At 38.7% G+C, this 20,234-nt stretch overlaps 1 protein-coding gene across 2 annotated transcripts in view; it reads left to right on the top strand.

Moving 5' to 3' along the window:
• SCAPER (S-phase cyclin A associated protein in the ER) overlaps positions 1-20,234 on the top strand; it is a 136,444-nt gene that overhangs the window by 30,048 nt on the left and 86,162 nt on the right. Inside the window, exons 9-20 of one of the 2 annotated variants that reach the window (XM_032123235.1) lie at positions 1,098-1,360; positions 1,780-2,019; positions 3,554-3,724; positions 4,195-4,270; positions 4,713-4,830; positions 5,158-5,269; positions 5,708-5,848; positions 8,199-8,354; positions 8,501-8,643; positions 12,244-12,325; positions 12,436-12,588; positions 13,761-13,868. In XM_032123235.1, the coding sequence (XP_031979126.1) occupies positions 1,098-1,360; positions 1,780-2,019; positions 3,554-3,724; positions 4,195-4,270; positions 4,713-4,830; positions 5,158-5,269; positions 5,708-5,848; positions 8,199-8,354; positions 8,501-8,643; positions 12,244-12,325; positions 12,436-12,588; positions 13,761-13,868 (1,763 nt within the window). The remainder of the gene's footprint in view (positions 1-1,097; positions 1,361-1,779; positions 2,020-3,553; positions 3,725-4,194; positions 4,271-4,712; positions 4,831-5,157; positions 5,270-5,707; positions 5,849-8,198; positions 8,355-8,500; positions 8,644-12,243; positions 12,326-12,435; positions 12,589-13,760; positions 13,869-20,234) is intronic. The other variant, XM_032123234.1, reaches the window with a different exon arrangement.

Here is a 20,234-nt window from a genome sequence, read left to right as displayed (position 1 = left end):
ACAGGCAATTTAGTGTTGGGTTTTTTTGCATCTCTGCTCCTCCAGGTAAAAGTAATCTCCTACACCCTTCTCTTCCTTTCATGTGAGCAATCTTAAAAGCAGCTTTTGCCAAAAGTATGTTGGACAGTATATACATAGTTAGTTCTTGAAGTTTTTGCAAGAATTTTTGTTCAGCAAATAGACAGGCCTGAGCTTACCTTTCACACTTGTGAGCTGTACTGTCAGGCTTCAAATAATCACTTACAGTTGTTTCAAGGTACATGGAAAATGATGTGCTGTTATTAATTGCTGGCCACAAAAATGTTACATATGGAGAAGGGGTTCACCTTGTAATCTGGAAATCTGGTCACACATAAGACCTGATGCTTCAGGCAGACAAATGTAGCTTCAAATGGTTTTCACGTATGTACCAATATCAGATATCAGAAATGTCGATTAGAAAGTCATATGTAACAGCCACATAGAAATCAAAGTAAATTGAAGAAAACTGCTTTTCTATTTTCTCCTTCAGTTTGCAGTCCCATTGTAGCAATGTTTTGCAATTTCCTGGAATCCAGGAGGAGCAATTTTCTAAAAGCTGACACCAATTAGTGTATTTTTGCTATCAGAGTGAAGCAAATAGAAAAAGAAGTAAACAAAACACTGGAAGAATAGTAAGCCACATTTCTGCTTTCCATGCTAAGTTGTGCAATTATGTCTGTACTTTCACAAAAGGCCTCTAACGTTACTGTTGCTGCAAAGAAGAGCAGGTGTGGTTGCTTTGTTGTGCTTTACTGTCTCATGAAATAGCAAGGAAAAAGGATGGCAAGCTTAAGTACATGTTGCCATTTCCCACACCTTTTTGTGTCTGAGTAGCTTCACTCTTTGCAGTAACAGAACATGTCCCATGAATAGAGTTGTCCAGTGTCTGTAATACCAAAAGCATTCCTTGAAGTAAAAAACTTTGCTAAAGAATATTTCATTGATTTTTTTGGTATTGATTTTTAAAGAGAACATTTTTCTCCCACAACTTGTGTAATACTATAATAAAATAGTTGTGTCTAATGCTTCTATTTATAAGTCTTCCTTTCTGAGAATGGGGGTGTTTTTTCATGTAGATCGAAAGGATGCAGAAGGCTGGGAAACAGTTCAGCGTGGAAGGCCCGTTCGATCTCGATCCACACCTTTGGCAACAAAAGCTCCTGTAGCTGCAGAATCAGTGAAGTCCAGAGGTGACAGTGACAAAGAAAATGTAATTTCACCACCAGCAGAAAACAAGCATGGGAGTTCAGTCACTGACAGTGCTGCATCCGAAAGCACAGAGCTGGTACACAAGGATCCTTTACATCAGTCTGAGGGTCCTCTAACTGAAAGGACTCAGGTCAGTACATAATTTGGAACCGTTTTCTAACCTTAAATCTTGCAACTTGTTCTTCAGAGCATTTTCTAAGGGTGATGTTGTCTAGAGGTTTTATGAAATAACCAGATTGTAAAAGGCTTTTTAAATAATGGTTATTTCAGTTCCATTTATGGAAATGAATTAAGATGTTGGCACAAATTGGCTAATTAAAATGATGATGCTGTGAACAGCTTTTCCATGTTTTCCAAAAAGTCAGCAGTCAGCACATCTCATACATACATTTCAGGTAGAAAGAGCCAACTTTTGCAAGGTTATGAGCACCTGAAATAAGTGAAGTTATTTGCATACTCTGTTATTGCCAGATATTTCCTTAAAAACTGTCTCTGACTTTAAAAATCAGTATGTTCCATTTTGTTAATTTTGCAAATGCCTCTTGTTAGTTCACAGCCTCAGAAGCCAATGGGAGCACTGGCACAGCACTGAAAGGGGATTCCTTAGAACCAGCTCCTGAGATGCCTCCAGTTCTCACCAGTACTGACTGCCGTTCAAAAACTCTGCAGATGAATGAAGCCTCCTCCTCCCAGAGCACTGACACTACAGACTGGCATCAAACAGAAAAAGCTAAATCTGAAACTGAAATGGATCCCTCAGATATTTCAAATGTGAGTGCTGCCAGATTGGTAAGAAATCTCATAAGATTTATGAGTGAATAATAAATCTAAGCCTTAATTTTCTCGGTCTGTGTTGCACAGTGTTTACTGTTAGCCTTATGTAAAAACTCTAAAAAAAATGTATGAGGTACTTACTGTAGGAAAAATAATGTTGCATAGATACTTTTCATGATAGAATTTAATTCCAGTAAAGTTTCTGAATTTAAAGTAGAAAGATATAAATGTGTTATTTGAAATAAAGACGTCTGTGCTCTCATTACTTCTTTTAATAATGTCTGTGCTAATTTTTCATTTCCTTCCACTATCAGTCATTTTAACTCACACTCTCATTAAAGTCTTACTTCAGTTTCGCTCATCATTCAAACTGGAAACACATGAGATATCAAAATTCTCTTAGAAACAAAGTCAGACCTCTGCTTTTTGAGACTCACTGAGCTGCTCTGCTGGGTCTTCCTTTACAGCCAGTTTGGAGGAATGCCATTCTTAAAGCAAAAAGCATGAAGTCAGTATTCTGTTTTTATCTGGCTTCCCGAAAAAGAGTGTCCTTTCCTGTCTGGAGAATTCTGCAGGTCTCAGGGTGTGTCTGCTTCACTGGGGTTCTCTTGAGTGGCGAGCTGCAGTAATGTTACATAAAATCCAGGTTATACTTTCAGGTAGTTTGTTTTGGTTTTGTTTTATCAGAAACTAGATTAAAATTCTGATTTGCAGAAGTTTTCCTGTGAATCACTTTCCCTTTAACTTTTGCAAACTGGAGTCCTTCCAGATAATTTCCAAGCCAAGTACCTGTTTGCTTTTAGAGCAGATTTCTAGCATCTCATCCACTAACATTGTTTCAGACAGTTATTAACAGTTCAGGATGCTGCCAGATTGGTGGGATCTGTGTCTCTTGGAAGCATTTTACTACTCCAGATCAGACAGCTTTAAATACCAATTTGTGTATTGTGGCACATTGTTCGGTAGCTGGAGTGGAAGTCAACTGGTTAATGCTGCACACTAGAGAAGGAAAAGAAAATCAACATATTCAGGCTTACATTTTTACCCCACTCTCTTGTCATTCGTGTTGAAAGACAAGTATGGCCTGAGATTCCATTGTATTAACTATGGTGAAGTTTCCAGACACAGTTCATGCAGATAATTTCAATCTTTAAATGATACTTCGGAGCATGATTCCTTTTGTAGAGGTAACAGCACGCATGCACTCATGTCTCAGAGTATGCCTTGCTGAGTCCCTAAGGAGTAAGTATTTAAAACAGTAATTGCAGTCTTTGTGCTTTTAATGACAGTGTTTGTATAATAAGTTTTTGAATTATGTGAATAATTAATTTCATACATGTTTCATGTAGTTATTAAATGAGTTAATAGTTGCTAACACTTTTAGTGGGGTTTATATTTTCAGCTACCTTCACAAAATATATCAGTAAAAAAACTGTAAGTAAAGAGAAGTTGAATAAAATACTGTATAATTCATGTTAACTATGTGGAATCCTCTGTTCCATGCCTGCTACTGATTTTGGGTTTTTTTCTGGTGTCATGTTTCCTACAGTCCATGGCAGAAGTCCTTGCTAAGAAAGAAGAGTTAGCAGATCGCCTGGAGAAGGCAAATGAAGAAGCCATTGCCAGTGCTATTGCAGAGGAGGAGCAGTTAACCAGAGAGATTGAGGCAGAGGAAAACAATGACATTAATATTGAGACTGACAATGACAGTGACTTCTCTGTGAGTGTCCAGTTCATTTTACTGTACCCAAATTCAAGCTTTGTTGTCAGTGGAGTATGAATACAGAATTTGTTAGTGTTTGTTTTGGCATTACCATAACCCATTTTACACGTGAAATAGCATCATGTAATAATTATACCATACTGAGGTATATTTAGTCTTACTAAACTCAGGTACTTACTAAACTGAGTGGTACAGAGTCCTCTGATCATGTAGTCATTGTCCTGGTGCCTATTTCTGGGAGCAAAATAGGGCAAGCTGGGGCTTGTTAGGTTCATTGTAACCATGGAAGAGTAGTGAAGCAAAAGCGTTCATTTTTACTGGCAGAGCGGGAGCAGCATTTGTCTTTGGGGTGGTGAGTTCTGTTTGGAAGCATTGCTGAATATTGCTGAGTGGGCGCTGTTTAGTGTGTGTGCACACCTGTGAGTTAAGGTTTATGTTTTTACCGTCTGGTTCATTTTAAATTTCAGGCTAATATGGGCAATGGAAGCATATCCTTCTGTGGCTTGTCTATGGACTGGAATGATGTTTTGGCAGATTATGAAGGTAAATTTTCATCTTACTATGCTTGCATGGAAATGACAGCAAAAATTTAGAAAAATGTCCATTGTGCTCATGGCCAGTTAAGGTTTCAGAAGTTTCCCCAACACATTCCAAGTTACATTATTTTCTATGTTGTTTCCTGAGGAAGGATGGATCTTGTGTTCAAACTAACTCTGTGTCTCTTTGTTCTTCAGCTCTCTTCCGCATCTCTGTGTTAGAATTTTACATTTTTTAAATCCAGTTTTATATTAACATCTGGATAAAAGTGTAATAAAATCATTAAGCATTAAAAAAGGAAAGGTATTAAAGATGCTTCAGTCTGTGTTTGCACCTAGGCCCAAGGAAACCCGTCTGAGAGACAACTAGAGAAACTAATCCTTATTATTTGTGTTTCTTGTAGAAAAGTGTGTTTAAATTATCCACACCTTTGTTTTTATCTGTACAGCTCGTGAGTCCTGGCGCCAGAGCAACTCCTGGGGAGACAGAGTGGAGGAAGAGCCTGCACGTCCCCCTGGCCACGGGATCCACATGCACGAGAAACTCTCGTCACCCTCACGCAAAAGGTGCTGGAGTTGTTGCCTGCCTGGATTAGCCAGGGAAAACAAGCAACCGAACTCATGGCTGCTTGAAACTGTTCATAAATCTACTCTGTTTTAGGCTGTGGGTGGAAAGCGCTACAGAAATCTCTCTGTACTTTTTCATGAGTAGGCTTGTGCTACATTGTCCACTAAATAAAGAAGTCTAGAAGAACAGTATTCACATTTACAGGAAATAATTGCCCTCCAGTGGCCTATTTGTTTTCTCTTACTGAAATGGCATAGAAATGTTTGCTACACTGGCAGTTAATATTGTCTAACTTGCTTTTGCTCTACTTTGGTTTTTATTGAAAGAACAATAGCAGAGTCCAAAAAGAAGCATGAGGAGAAACAAATGAAAGCTCAACAGCTGAGAGAAAAGTTACGTGAAGAAAAGACACTGAAGCTTCAGAAATTAATGGAGAGGGTAAGCTTTATGTGATATAAAGGCCTGTACTGCTGCCTTTCAGAAAAGGATTTTTTTCCACATAGTAGACATATTAGAGATTGAAACTAGTGGTGAAATGAAGTTTTCATCTACGTAGTTTTCACAGCTGACTTGTGCATCACAGCAATTAAAGCATTATTTCAAATCATGAACTTCTTTGAGTGGTTATAGTGGAAAATCTCAGATTCAGGGAAGGCATGACAAGACTAGAAATGTGTTGCATGTATCCAACAGAAATGGTAAAACTCACCAAACTGAAGCAGTATACTTTGGGTTAAACTTAAGGCAGGCTTTGTGTAGGGTATGAAAGTATTTTGTTACTGTGAAGAAAGCTTCAAGTATTAGAAAATCCTGAGGAAAATTCAGGCCCTGTTGTCAGATACCATTGTCAGTAATGAATTGGCTCATTCTATATAGGAGAAAGATGTAAGGAAATGGAAAGAAGAATTGTTAGATCAAAGGCGCAGGATGATGGAGGAGAAGTTACTCCATGCAGAATTCAAACGTGAAGTGCAGCTGCAAGCAATTGTGAAAAAAGCACAAGAGGAAGAAGCTAAGGTAAGTGACTTTGTTTTCAAGAGGAACTATTTAACAGCTATGCCTTTATATATGTGGCACCTTAGAGTGTTCCTGAGCAGTTTGTGAAGGACAGTGCGGGTTAGGTACGAACACATGTGAGCCATGAAGCAGATAAATGCTGATGTCTAAATGGTGCTGGTTTTTTCTAATATGACTTAAAATTAATTAGCTGTTACTAGATGTCATGGTGGGTTGGTGTGGAGGAAAAGATGGGTTGAAATAAAGAGCTGATAGTTATCTTGCTGCTTTTGTTCCTTACTGAATGTGGCAGCACTTTTGATGATACCTAGTCCTCCTGGAAGGACTAGAAGATCTAATGATCAGTTCTCTGCTTTCCAGCATGTAGAAAGAGAAGTGGGGGGAGCTCATATTTCTTCTCTTTTGTTAAAAAACCATTCTAGATCCAGCATTCTGTGTCCTTAAACAGTAGTTGTGTTGCTGTGTTTTGTACCACTAATGTTGTTGAGCAGCTGGGAATAGACAGAGACCTGCAGTTAGCATGTGGCCGTTGTTCTAAATTAAGTATGTTTAGTGCTCTTTTGACTTAACACGTAATTCCATAAGGCAATCACTAGATGGATGCTTTTTGGTTTGCCTCTTTCATACTACTTAGATAAAACTTTTAATGGTTTAACCCCAGCCAGCAACTAAGCACCACACAACCACATGCTTATTCTGCCTCCTATCCCATGGGATGGGGGGAGAGAATCAGAGGTGTAAAGGTGAGAAATCTCATGGGTTGATACAGAAACAGTTTAATAACTGGAAGGGAAAAAATCAGTTCTAAGAAAAAGAAAAATAACAAAGAGAGATAAATAATAAAGAAAGACAAGTGATGCAAAAGGAAACAATTGGCAGTCCCTGAGCAGTGGCCCCACACCAACCTCCCCCCAGTTTTGTTGCTGCACATGATGTCCTGTGGTCTCGAATATCCCTTTGGTCCCGTTGCCTTGATGCTGTGCAAGCCCTGCTCAAGAGTAACTAAAACATCCCTGTGTTATCAGCACTGTTGCCAGCACAAATCCAAAACATAGTCCCATACTAGCTACTACAGAGAGAGTTAACTCTATCCCAGCCAAAACCAGCATAACATAAATGAAGTATTTTATTTTAAAGACTGTTTTTCCCAAGTAAAGATACATGGATCTCCTTGAAACTGTTTCATTATATGATGAGCATGTATCCCAGCTGTGATTGATGCAGTTGTTCATTTGTGTTACTCAAGATAAGCACAACAAAACTGATTTTGCTTTTTTACTTAGTTGCTGTCTCTCTCGGATTAAAATGGTTTCTAGACTACCTAATTCAGTCTACCATACATTGATTACTATTCCATTACACCAATGTGACTTCTGTAATTATATTAGCTAAATCACACTTGCCATAGTTCCCCAGATAAGCAAATGTTTCAAATACTGTGTGTGTTTAAGTGTGTAGGATCTGCTGCCTCATGAGGTTCTTGTGTTCTGGAAATCAAGGTTAATTGGGCCAGAAGGCTTTAGAGAAATAGCTGATGGGTAGGATGGCTGCAGACCATGGTAACTGTTGCTGCCCAGTTGGTTATCTAAATTCCCAGTGCTTGCTTGTTTACTGACCTGTAAAATCCGTTCTGTAAATGGATTCTAGTCAGTAAACAAAGTTACAAACATTATCCTACCACCCTTTTTCATGATCTGTTTTTTTCGGTCTGTATATGTTCCCTTTACCTGTTTTTTTTAGCGTGCACATTTAAGTTCTTTTAAGCTAACCTTTTCTTATTATTTTTTGTTCTTATGTATTGCACTGTCCTGTGATTGAAAAAGATAATACATGTTCATGAAATAGGCTATATGGATAAGAAATATTAGACCATGAGCCTGGTTTTTTTTCTTATTCATACTATCTATACTTCCACTTTTTTGATCAGTAATACACATATATTTAAATTTGGCTCAAAAGACCTGTTGGATTCTACTAATGCTTGTGTATTTTACTGATTTATTCATCTGGGTTTTAACATTACACATTTTGTGATTGAGAGAGACTGATGAAATCTTGATGCTGAGAGAATTTAAAGATTTTTCTGTATTTTACCCAAATTTCTTGTTTCTCTGATACAATTCAAATTCTCTTTTTATATTCCATGGCCTGTCTTGTCTAAAACAAACAATACAAAATGATTACAAAACCTAAAGACTTATTCTCAAGTTGGTAGTTTTCCAATCCATTCTGGAGAAATGTCCCACCAGTTTAATTATCAAGTGGATAGTTAACAAATGGATGGAATTCCCTAAGACGAAACCTATTTCAACTTCTCAGGTCTTTTCTTAGGCTTTCTGATTGTTTGCAGGTAAATGAAATTGCTTTTATAAACACCTTGGAAGCTCAGAACAAACGCCACGATGTGTTGAACAAACTCAAGGAATACGAACAGCGCTTAAATGAGTTACAAGAAGAGCGTCAGCGAAGGCAAGAGGAGAAACAAGCGCGGGATGAGGCAGTTCAGGTACGATGTGGCTGTAGCTGCAGGGGCACAATGAGATACAGCTTTGTGTTTCATTTTGGCTCCGCAGACGTTAACAGAGAGTTTCTCTTAATTCGTTTTTATTTCATGCCTAAAAGAGCAGTGAGAATTTGCTTTTCCCTGGCTAGGAGCGCAAGAGAGCCCTGGAAGCAGAGCGGCAGGCCCGGGTGGAGGAGCTGCTGATGAAGAGGAAGGAACAGGAAGCACGGATTGAACAGCAGAGGCAAGAGAAGGAAAAAGCACGAGAAGATGCAGCAAGGGAGAGAGCCAGGTAACTTTGCAATCGTTTCTTTGGTTCCCTTCACCATTATCCTCCCCAGTAAACTGCACCTTCTCTATAACAGCAGTACCTTCCTGGCTTGTCAGGCTTAGGATTTTAAGAAGTAGCATTTTTAAGGATTCTTGATGAAGGGCTTGAAAGAAGAAATCAAGTGAGTCATCATAAATTCTGTAATAGGTTTTTGTATTCCTTACATACATGCACAGTATAAGTTGCAAGGCTGTATTTTATTATATTCATCTTAGTTTTATTGCTGACAAGACCTTCTAATAATTTGCCTTTTTCATATTTCATCTTAGTTTTCAAAGGCAACAAGATCAATGTACCCATGGTTCCCCGTTTCCTCCACTCTCCTGAAACTTTTGGACTTACTGGCATCAATTTGATTTCACATTGTTGTAGACACCAAAGATTACATTTGTGAAGCACAAAGCCAGGAAATCAGGCTTCATTAATTCTGCTGCCTGTGAACTACTTGGTTTATAGTTTCACCCATAATTGAAAGTTCACAAAGGAGACTTCACATGGACTTTTCTTGCTGTTCCTTTTGAGCCAAACATGAGGTGCAGAGAGAATGAATGTTGGTGTATGAGAGAGGTTAACTTTCAAGTCTGATGCAGTCTGATACATTCTGCTTTTTTGATTTACCAAATTCTGTTTGTATTCACATACTATTTCTCCCTCTTTTCCTACAGTTCCCCTGCCATAAGCATTCCTTAAAACCTTGCTAAAAGTTAGGGTTTTTTCTGTGCTGGGTGTACACTTATGATTCTTGTTACATTTTTATTGTGGTGGCTTGTTTGCTTCAAAACTGTCATGAAGAGGATTTTTTTTTCCCCAAGTAAAATACTCAGAAATGTATTGATCACCTTTCATCTTCTGAAGTCATGAGTGACATCATAAAGAGATTCAGTTTTCCTTTAGATGTATAATGAATTCTGGGTAGGATCTGTAGCCTTTCCTGGGGCTTCATGGACCCTTCCTCAGTGTTTTGAGCCAAAATCACAGTGAGATGGAGTGAGTTGGAAGAGATCCTTCAGTATCTTATTCTCATTTGCAAATATTCAAGGAAGATTAGGACTCATGGAGAATTTGGTTATGCTGTTTTGGGAAGATAGACCCTGCATGTGTAAGGCTTCTACATCTTTCTGAATTTGAGGAAACCCTCAAAGTAAGCAAATGGCCAATAATAGTCCCACTGTCCCTATCTTTGTCTTCTAAGGCCTTCTACAGTTAGATCTTGTCAAAAATCTCCAAGCATATAGTTCCTTGCTCTTTTATTTTAATCAGTGTCATTAAATCATTTATTTTAATCAGTGTCATCAGTTAAACTGCCGCATCCCTTTGTTGCACCCCATTCATTTCCTTATGACATGTGAGAAGCAGCGGTTTCCATTTGCCTTCTGTTGGTATTGTGTCAGCAAATCTCCTCTGTATTTGTTGCTATAATGCTCAGTTTTCAAACCCTTTGTACTTGATATTGCAGTACCGTGCTTGCACTTGTTTTTTTTTGCCAGATGTTGATTACACAAGAGAGGTTTTTTCTTTTTTCTTTTTTTCTTTTTTTCTTTTTTTTTTTAATGATTTTAGGAAAGTGTAGGAAAGAATGTGTGGTGCCTTACAACCTGGTGATTCTGTTATGGCAGAGTCATTACATCTCCCTAATAACAGTTCTGAGGTTTCTCTAGCATAGCAGAGTGAAGGGAGGACTCGGTGTCCTGGTTTTGAAGCTCAGGGAGGGATGAGCTTGAGAGGAAGCTGGCTGTCCTGGCCTTCCGTCCTGGATTGCAGTGTGTTCTGGAGGAACCCTGGGGCATTGTTCGGTGTTTTGTTGGGTTTTTTCCTGCTGCTAGGATTTGGCTTGTGTCCTGAAGATTTAGTACTTGCTGGAATGAGTAATTCTTGCAGTATCTGCTTAAAGTTTCTTCATTATAAGCTTTACCATTTGCATCTGTTGGTGATTAAAGCTTCTGTATGAATGGAATAGTGTACTTAAAACTGACTTTAAAAGCCCCTCTGCCCTTATGGTACATTAACTTGTTTCCAGTAAAGTTTTAGTTGTATTCAAAGTATTTTATATTCCAGAGAGTTGAAATCCATAATACAGAAGATTTTGTTCTTGTCAGTAGAAATCATGAAACTGTATAGTAAAGTACCCTAACCATGTAAAAAGAGTGCTTTTCAGAAGGGCTTGCACAGGAGTAATGTTGATGCTCTGTAAATGGAAACTTGAGAATTTTGTTTCAAAGACTATTAGCCCAAAGTATGAAATGGTAATAAGCTGTCATAGTTTGTAGCTTTAAACAAATACATAAAAATGCAGAATGAAAGAAATATCTAAAATGAGCTTGTAGTTCAGTTTTCCTTTCTGTACCTCAGGGGAGATAACACATAAACTACCTGATGCTTCTCATCCGTAGTCTCTTCCTCACCCCTCTCACACACAGTGATTGAAGAGTTCACTTTTTCTTTCTGAAAGAACAACTGTTTAGTGTTTATCATTTGATTTACTTCCTCCCCTGTCTTCTTTCCTATCTGCTTTTATATTTTCTGTTAACATTCTGTTAACATTTAAAAATGTTACTTTATCTGCGCCTTCTACGTTTATGGAACTGATTTTGGTTTTTTCTATCAGATGTCTGTTTTAAAAAAATCCCAGACAAACAGGGTTTTTCACCCAGACATGACAAAATCCACTGCAGTTTGGGTAATAGTCCTTACGTTAGGCTCTCTAGTTTTGTTGCTCAGGCTCCTTTAATTTTAGAATGCTTTTTGAAAAGATGGCTGATGGCTTTGATTGACTCCTTCATAGCTCAGTTTTACCCAGAGCCTTCATTATGTCTTTGGCCCTTTAGAGCTGCCAGGCTTCTCTCCCATCACATTGTACAAATTTTTTTGTATAAACAGCATGAGTAGCTGACTCTTTCTCTTTAGGATTTAATTGATCCATTGGCTTACTGATCACTAGGAAGTTGTTCTTGATGAAACTCTTACTTAAGAGTTTCATCTTACTCTAACCTAAGCAGATTTCCACTTAATGGTTATAGTTACAAGTAAAGTTACACCCCTTTTTCTTTTCTCAGACAGAAAAATAATCTAAATCTCTTCACCAGGGTGATGCTGTTGTTGGTCAAAGTTTTATCTGGAAGTTTCTGTGTTTAAATTTGTACTGATGAACATTTTATGAAACACTGCCCTCAGTGCCATAAGGGTTTTTTTTCCATTTGTCATTCTACTCCTTCCCATTGGTTCACTGCCTGCAGCCCTTGGCTGAAGAATGCAAGTGGTGACAGAATTTCACATTCATCACTCTTTTGTAGCATCTCCTTGGCTATCATTGCTCTGATTGGGACTGAGGTGTGATTCAGGTTCTGCTACAAAGGTTCAAGAGTCTGTCTGTATTAGTCATTCAAATGAAAACATTGGCGTTCTCTGTTAACTAAGTTGCTTTTTGTTGTTTTTCTTTTTACTGAACCATTTTCAACTTCATTTTTGGGTTTTCTTGTTCTCCATTCCAAACATGAATGTGCCAGTATTATTCATGCTTTACATTGATACAAATTCTCCCTATACTGATTATCTTTTGGTTAGAGATCGAGAAGAGAGGTTGGCAGCTCTTACTGCAGCTCAGCAAGAAGCCATGGAAGAACTGCAGAAGAAGATTCAGCTGAAGGTATAAAAGGATACATTAGCTGAAAAATATGTTAATATTTCTTTGCGCAGTTTAATTCCATTTGCTGTAATTCAGTGTGTGTTTTCTTCGTTGCTTTATTTTCCATTCAGCATGATGAAAGTATTAGAAGGCACATGGAACAAATTGAACAGAGAAAAGAGAAAGCAGCTGAACTAAGTAGTGGAAGACATGCTAATACTGACTATGCACCAAAGCTTACACCCTATGAGCGAAAGAAACAGTGCTCATTATGCAATGTAATGGTAAGTTGGGTAGAGGGGATACTGCTGGAATTGCAAGACCAACCCAAGCCATGAAGCTACAAGTTCTGCTTCACTCACTTGCACTTTTACTGTATTCCTGCTCTGCTTTTGTAAAGAGTGCACCTTACTCTTCTGTCCATAAATCAGGTGGGTTAGGAGGGAAGATTTGAAAGAAGTGTAGAGTTGTGGGTACAATGGAGACTGTGGGCAGTGCTCAGTTCTTGGCTGTCTCTGCAAAGAGAAGCAAGAATTCAGGAGCATCAGATGGAAGGAGGTGTTTAAAAGATAGGTTTATAGCAAAGTAAAGAATATGATCCTTTACATAGCAGGCAGCTGAGCTGGGAACACCTTTTTGTAAGATGCTGTGGTTATTTGAATTCACTGTGAGTGCAGGGGTTGATTGGTTAAGTTTCATTGGATTGAAACTCACAGAGAAACCACATCAAGCTCAAGAAGTTCTCGAATTGAGTTTGGTTGGATGCTTAAAAGTGTTGGAAAGGAAAAGGAGTGTTCTCTTTGTCTCCTCTTTTCCTTTGGTGTCTTATTCTTTGGTTGCTGTTGGAATCCAAGTACATTGCTTGGCGGCATCCTAGCCTCAGCAGGGTCTCTCTGCTTGTGCCTGCCCTCCCGTGTCCCAAGAATGGCTGGGGAGAGAAGCCACAGAGTCACTGAGCCAGAGCTGGGAGATCTGCTCTTGTTGATAACTGCTTTCACTGCTTTGCAAAGACTGTGCATTATTGGAGCCTTATATGCCACTAAGCATTATTTCTCTTTAATTGCTGCATTAAGCAAGATTGCAGGGGATCACCTCAGGCGGTGCTGGAACAGAAGCTCAGGCTCAGCAGACTGGAGTCTTTGTATACTCGCTGACCTTGCATTTCAGAATGAAACTCCAGTATATGAAATTAGACTGAAGTGAAGATGAGAGGAAAGCCCAACATACTTTTTAATCTATTATTACACTGCTGGCTAGAAAATCATTCTGTAGTTTACTGTTAAGTCCTGCATAAAAGATGTTTATGTAAATTAGATAGAGGAATAAAGTACTGTGCTTGAATTTCTGAACATACTCCTGACAAACTGGCATATTTTGTATTACATGTAAAATACTGTTGTTTATACATTATGAAATTTGCAAAGAAAAAATAACTATTAAGTCATTGTCATTACAGATCTCATCAGAAGTGTATCTTTTTAGCCACATTAAAGGGAAAAAACACCAACAAGCTGTGAGAGAAAACAGTAGTATACAAGGACGAGAGCTTTCAGATGAAGAAGTGGTAAGTTTTGTACTATTTTTCTGTATTCTAGTTTTAAATACCGTTTAGCTGAGTAGCCCATGAAAGTCTTAAAAATTCTTATAAAGGAGTTGAACAAGACTGTTTCTGTTAGCATGGGAGTCGTAGCAGACTGCCAAAGAAAAGGAATGAAAGAAACAGTCCATTCACATTCTGCAGGCAATGGCCATTGGAAGTAGATTCTTTTTAAAATGTGACTAGTTATTTTTCTATTAACCAAAGGCATTTTTCATGTCACTACATTTATCTTTTTATCCTAAAAATCTTATACATTGCAAGTATCAGCATCCTGCTTTTTTCCTTTGTTCCTCCTTGTTGCTTGAAATACCTTAGTCATTTTTTAGGTGAGCAGATGTGCTATCCTATGCATCAAAGTCCATAATGCTGAAAACTGTAGTGCTAAATTACTTCAAAATGTAAGGTTGGAAACGTTTTGTAAACATTAAAATCGCTAAGAAGAAGAATAGTTTTTCAGTAGCTTCTGTAGAAGAGTTGGCGTTTAGGGTGATTTTTAGGAAGCACTGAGGACATTTTGTACTATATCAAGAGACCACTGCTTTGTAGAAAAGACATCTGTATAGTTGTCTCATTTAATTTTTTGTTGCCGCTGCTGGAATTCAGCTACAGTATTAAGTCAAGGCCTTTTCTATGAGAATTTGAGTTCTGCACATCCAAAAAAATTTGTGAATGCCCCTGTATTATTATAATATCTGTCAAGTGTTAGGAGGAAATAGTGTGCAAGCCAGTTCTTCAGCACTGATTCAGATTGAACTTAATTGTGTTTGGAAATCTGTTTCCAGCCGAGCTGATTCAGATGACACTGTCCAGTAGTTCTGACTTTTTCACTTTTCTTCATAGTTCTTGTTACTATTTTTATTTACTGAAACGTTCTATTTATTTTCAGCTTTCTACATCTGGCTGTAACATGTTCTCCTTTTTAAAAAGCTTTGGAGAGTTAGGTCTCTGAAGTAGTGAAATTCACAGAGGGTGGTTATCACTGAAAAAGCAGAAAAAGATAATTGGAAAGGCACAGTCATCTGGAGGAATAAATGTTTGTGGAGTTGCACTTTCCTGCCCTTTCCCAACTGTAATGAAAGTACATAAACTGGTTTTTCAGTTTCTTTTTTCCCCTTGGACAGTGATTAGCGGGAGTTGTGTGGTTTTGGATTTCGATTTTAGATGCCAGGCTTACCTAAGTGGATATATGTGAGAAAGCTCCATACTGCACGTGTTTGCCTGGAAATACCAGCTGTGAGATTTCCCAGAATCTTTCCTGTTGTGGGCAGTCTCAGGTATTGACATTTTCTTGGATCTCTCAGGCCTTTACTGGTATCTGTCTGGCCACTGGTGACTGAACTGTGGTTCTTGCTGGGCAGCTGGCTCAGATGAATCTGGAGGAAAACAATGAACTGGATTTTCTTTTGGCCGGGCATTGCACGCTCTTCACATCTAATTTGATAGCTGAACAATTCCAGTGTCTGGAAAAAGGGATCAGGTGCCAACAGCTGCATTTGCACCCAGCTTGTGAGAGAGAAGTTCCACTAGAGGGCGCAGAGATCCTGATTTTTGTGCTTAAATCCAGGGTTTCTCAGCAAAGCGTTTTGTTGTGAACTTAAGACCTAGATGAAGGTTAAATGTATGCATGCTTAGTGCAGGAGAGAAAGGAAAGAACAGTTTTAACTGAATGAACAGCTTGAGAATTACTATAGCAGATTTGAATATCCTTAATCTAGAAGGTGCGTAGTATTTGGCATACTGGCAATGTATGGATACTTCCATTGTTAGGTATTTTATATATTATTTATGGCTATATTTCAATTAGCCCAAGTATAAAATTCTGAACTATATTATCGTAACCTGAAATTTCCTGGGTCTGAGGCCCTCTCTGCTTTTTATTACTTACTATTTTTTTTCAAAGAGCAGTAGTAAGACACTCATTGTAGACCTGGCCAGTGTAAAATAGCAAAGCAGTTTTATTTATCAGAGCAATCTGCTTTGTGTATCTCTTTATTCAGCATGCATAGTTAATGCCGTCCTCACAACTAAAGCATTCAGTAACTTCTCAAGTTTTGAAATACTTGAGAAAAAAATTCCAAAGTATTATATAGAAGTGAACCCATATTCCAGGGAAGCTTTATAATAGTCATAGTTACTTATTTATCACTGTTTTCAATTTTCCCGTCAGTGAAGGTAACTCTAGCGAGAAAACACTTGTGTTACTTAAAGTTATTACTTGTCATCTGTGATGTCTTTAGATTATATATGTCTCATGTGTGACCCTTCTTCTTTGACATAAAAGATTTTATTTATATCACCTTTGACCTAATAAAATTTCACCTTTGACCTTATGCACTTGACACCTCAGATAACTTACTCTTGATCTTTGACTCATTTTGTGTTCAGTGTATTAGGTAGCTGCCTGGAATGAAAGCTTTTTTAGAATTCTAATCTGATCATAGAATTTCTTTACTATTACTTGAGAAATCACAGGATTCTTTTTATTTGTCCATACTGGTATCTCAGATTTGGGTATCTCCTCAAGACTTTGGAAACTGATTTAAGCAAATGATTATATAATTTCTCTTCACACAGTAAGGATTTTTCTTGGTTGATTTGACTGTAAGCAAAAAGTTAAAAACTACTTAATGGTAGGGACACTGATTCCTCTGGGCCAGGTGGGTGGTAGGAGTTGATCTTGCCAGAAATAAAAAGAAGCTGATATATTCTAGGGATTTTCTCTTTGCTAGAGTGTCTATAAATTCTGTAATTTTACAGACATTTTCAGAGGTAAAAGCAGACTTCATGTCGGAGCAGTGTCCCACTGGTTTGGCATTAAGTGCTTATTGTGCTTTATTCCAGCATGTCTTGTGCAGGAGCTGACAGCTGGTATTAGACCATCGGGAAGGTGAATTCATTTGTGGATGTGACATGCACAAAGAAAACATTTTTGCTATGAATGAAGATGAAAAAGCTTGAGGTTCTTTCTCAGATTATGTGGGAGCTTCATTGCACATCAGCCTTTTGGATTTTCTTCATTTGGGACTTTATTAGTCTCCAGCTGAAACAGGCATAGCTTTCTCTTACAGCAAACAGCTCTTGGTTTTCTAGCAGTGGTTATCATGTGAAAGCAAATTAAGTTCTGTTCACATTTGTTACTTCCTTTGTAACTTTGCTTTTGTCTGGCCTCTTACAGATATATTAATTCACCTAGCTGGTAAAACTTCCAGCAGGCTAAAAGTCATCTTCAGTATATTTCTGAAGCTTTCAATGCTCCCACTGTCCCACATCATTTCACCATTATCTCCAGTGCAGTAAGAGCGTCCTGCCTACATTATCTCTGCTTAAGTGCCTGGCTTCTTCCATCAAACTCTCAGCTTCGCCTTCTTTTGCATTGCCATTTTCTATGCTATTGATTTCCCGTCCCCTCTCAACATCCACGTTGCTTTTAGTTCAGCAAAAGATGTAAACAGTGTAAGCAATTTGCTTTCATTGACTTCACTGGAATCAATTAGTGTGTTGGTAGTCCTGACTAATTGCTTTGCTGAATTAAAGCCTGTGTGACACAAAGGCCTCACTGAAAAGGTGCCTGCAAAAGGCATAAGACAACACCTGGTGATTTCATTAGGCTGAGGAGTCTCTGCAAGGACTTGTAGACATTTTCTTCCACTTGTAGCTCCTACAGATTCACTTTTATGCCCCTCTGCTTTCCCTTTTGTCTTTGCCTTTCTTGCCTCTCCTAGTTTGCTTGGAGAAATACACCCAACAGCTCCCTTTGAACCATTGTCCCAGCTCTCTGTATCTCCTGGTGTTTAAATGCCATGGTTTAAAGGGACTTTGAGAATATAAATCATGTCATTCTATGTGGTCTATGAATGTTTCTAATAAGTGAAAAGGACTTCTAAAAACCAGATGCAATAGATAACTTGGCAGGGTTTGGTTAATTTATATAAGGTGCATGCTAAAATTTTATGTATTCCAAAGCAGGATGGAGGAATATTAATGAACCATTGTTTGCATATGTGAAAAATGTGCCTTTTTTTTATCAGGAGAGAAAACTGATTCTATTGTCATTGTATAAGGGCAACAAAGAACTTCTAAGAGGTATGTTTAGATCAAATGAAAACATAATCCCATGATGGAGCAGAGAGGTGGTTGTTGTCTGAAGACTGACAACGTTAAAATGTGAGGATTTATATAAAGACCTCGTTGGCTGAGCCCACCCACATTCCTTTAAAAAAAGCTGCTGGCCAGTGACTAAAGCTCCCTTTGGAGTGTAGCTGCCCAGTTGGCTGGGGCTGCAGTGGGAGCCTTTCCTGGCCCAGCTCTGCCCAGGCTGTAGCAGCTCTGATTTACAGAGTGCCTGCCTGTGCTGGCAGCTTCCCCAGGTACGGACACCGACCCTGGCAGGATGTGGTGGGAGCCTGAGGCAGAGCTGTGCTGGTACTTGTTCTGTGCCAGCCAGGTGAGCTTTATAGCCAGCACCACACACAGGCAGAGTTCATGTTCATAGCAGTTGGAATTTCTAAAAGATTTTTAGATTTTAGGAGCAAGGAGTTGTTTCTCTGAAAGAAACAGAGCTGTTTTCCAGAGGTGTGTGCTGCTTCCATTTCTTCTTGCAGAGGAAATTACTGAGGGAAAAAAATGTGGGAATAGTTTCATGTCTGACCCTTGCTCTTCTTCATCTGTATTTACAAGGAGCTTTCTTGTCTAGACACATGGTGATGCCAGGATTTTGCTAATTATTTATTTTTTTAATACACTATGTTTTCATTGCAATTAAATTATATATAACTTGGAATACATAACATTTATTGCTTTAGCCTTTGCGTTATTGAAAAAATGCTTTTGTTTTCCTTTCTGAATCAGAGTGTTGTCAAATTCTTCTATTTAAATGAATAATAGTGTTCTATGAACTCCTTTGGTAGCCTGTCTGAAAGATATGGTTAAGCAAAATAGAAAATAATAGTACTAAGCATGGTCAGCTATTTAGTTTCATCTAATAGAGGAGTTTGAGGTGTTTATACCTGTGGGTTTGTGGCTTTTAAAAATCATTATACACAATTAATAGTTCTCTTTTTTATTCTGGAACATTCATGGGTATGTGCCATGTCTACCTGTATTCATAGAGTCACAGACTGGTTTGGGTGGAAGGGATCTTAGAGCTCCTCCAGTTCCACCCCCTGCCATGGGCAGGGACACCTTCCACTATCCCAGCTTGCTCCAAGCCCTGTCCAGCCTGGCCTTGGACTCTTCCAGAGATGGGGCAGCCACAGCTCTGAAGTCAGTGGCCAGTGTGTGCAGCCTTGCTCCTGCCCTGGTGTGTTTGCCCTTCATCTCTTCTGATATTTGACTGCTCCATTATGGCCATTACAGCACAAGAGATGACCCTGACCCAGCTCTCGTGGCACCGAAGCCATTTCTGGGTAATATGTTGGTGCATATGTTTTTGTCATTTGTAGAACAATATTCCTGTTTGCTTTATCCACAGACTTCATAGTAAATTCATTTTTTTTCTTGGCATCTGATTATAGTTCTCCAGCAGCAGCCCATTTTTCTTCTCTGTTGCTCAGGGGAAACAATCTGTAAATCACTTGCAAACAAGAACTCCCCATCCCAGTAAAGCCTCGGGTTCTGGTTGAGTTGGCTTTACTCTCTTTTTTTTTTTTTTTTTCCCTGAGGAAGGAAGGATTTTTTTAGAGCAGGGTTGTGCATTGCTGGAGGAGTGGAATTATGCCAGGCATCTGTGGTCCATTTTTGTTTATGGATGGTTCATATCTCTTGTATACCTGTGGTCCTTTCAGCCCAGGAGCTCTGGCCGTGTCATTCTGCTGTGAATACTTCTGTCCTAGAAGACACTGTCATGAACAATCAAGTGATTATAAAGTCTAATCCATGTTGCAGCTTGCAGAAGGTCTCTCAGTACCCCATACATCAATTCTAGTTTTTTGTACTTTGCATAGCAATAGCTTCTTACCTTTAATTTATTATAAAGTGTTGTTTTTCTTGGCAAAAATGTACATGATTAATTGTTTATTGGCTGTGCCTTTAATTTTGATAGATCACTGCCAGCAGCTGCACCCTTCCTATTTTTGGCTTGGATATCTTGAATATTCACAGCCAGTAATAAAAACTACTGCTGGCAGGCCCAACTGCACTCTCACCCCCCCCTTTCTCTCAGTTGTCCTTGCAGCCAGATGATAATGTCAGTGCCTTCCAGCTTTCCTCCCTCATCTGCAGGGATGCTTTCCATGGCCAGGATGCAGAATTCTCATTCTCAGAGAAGAGCCACCTTTACTTTGTCTTCTGTTGCCACATTTTGGAGTGACAAGTGGGAATGATATTAAAAAT

This window comes from Corvus moneduloides, chromosome 13, assembly GCF_009650955.1.
Source record: "Corvus moneduloides isolate bCorMon1 chromosome 13, bCorMon1.pri, whole genome shotgun sequence".
In the NCBI taxonomy this organism is placed as follows: Eukaryota; Metazoa; Chordata; class Aves; order Passeriformes; family Corvidae; genus Corvus; species Corvus moneduloides.
Note: the sequence above shows the minus strand (reverse complement) of the source record. Positions and strands in the feature narration are given on the sequence as shown.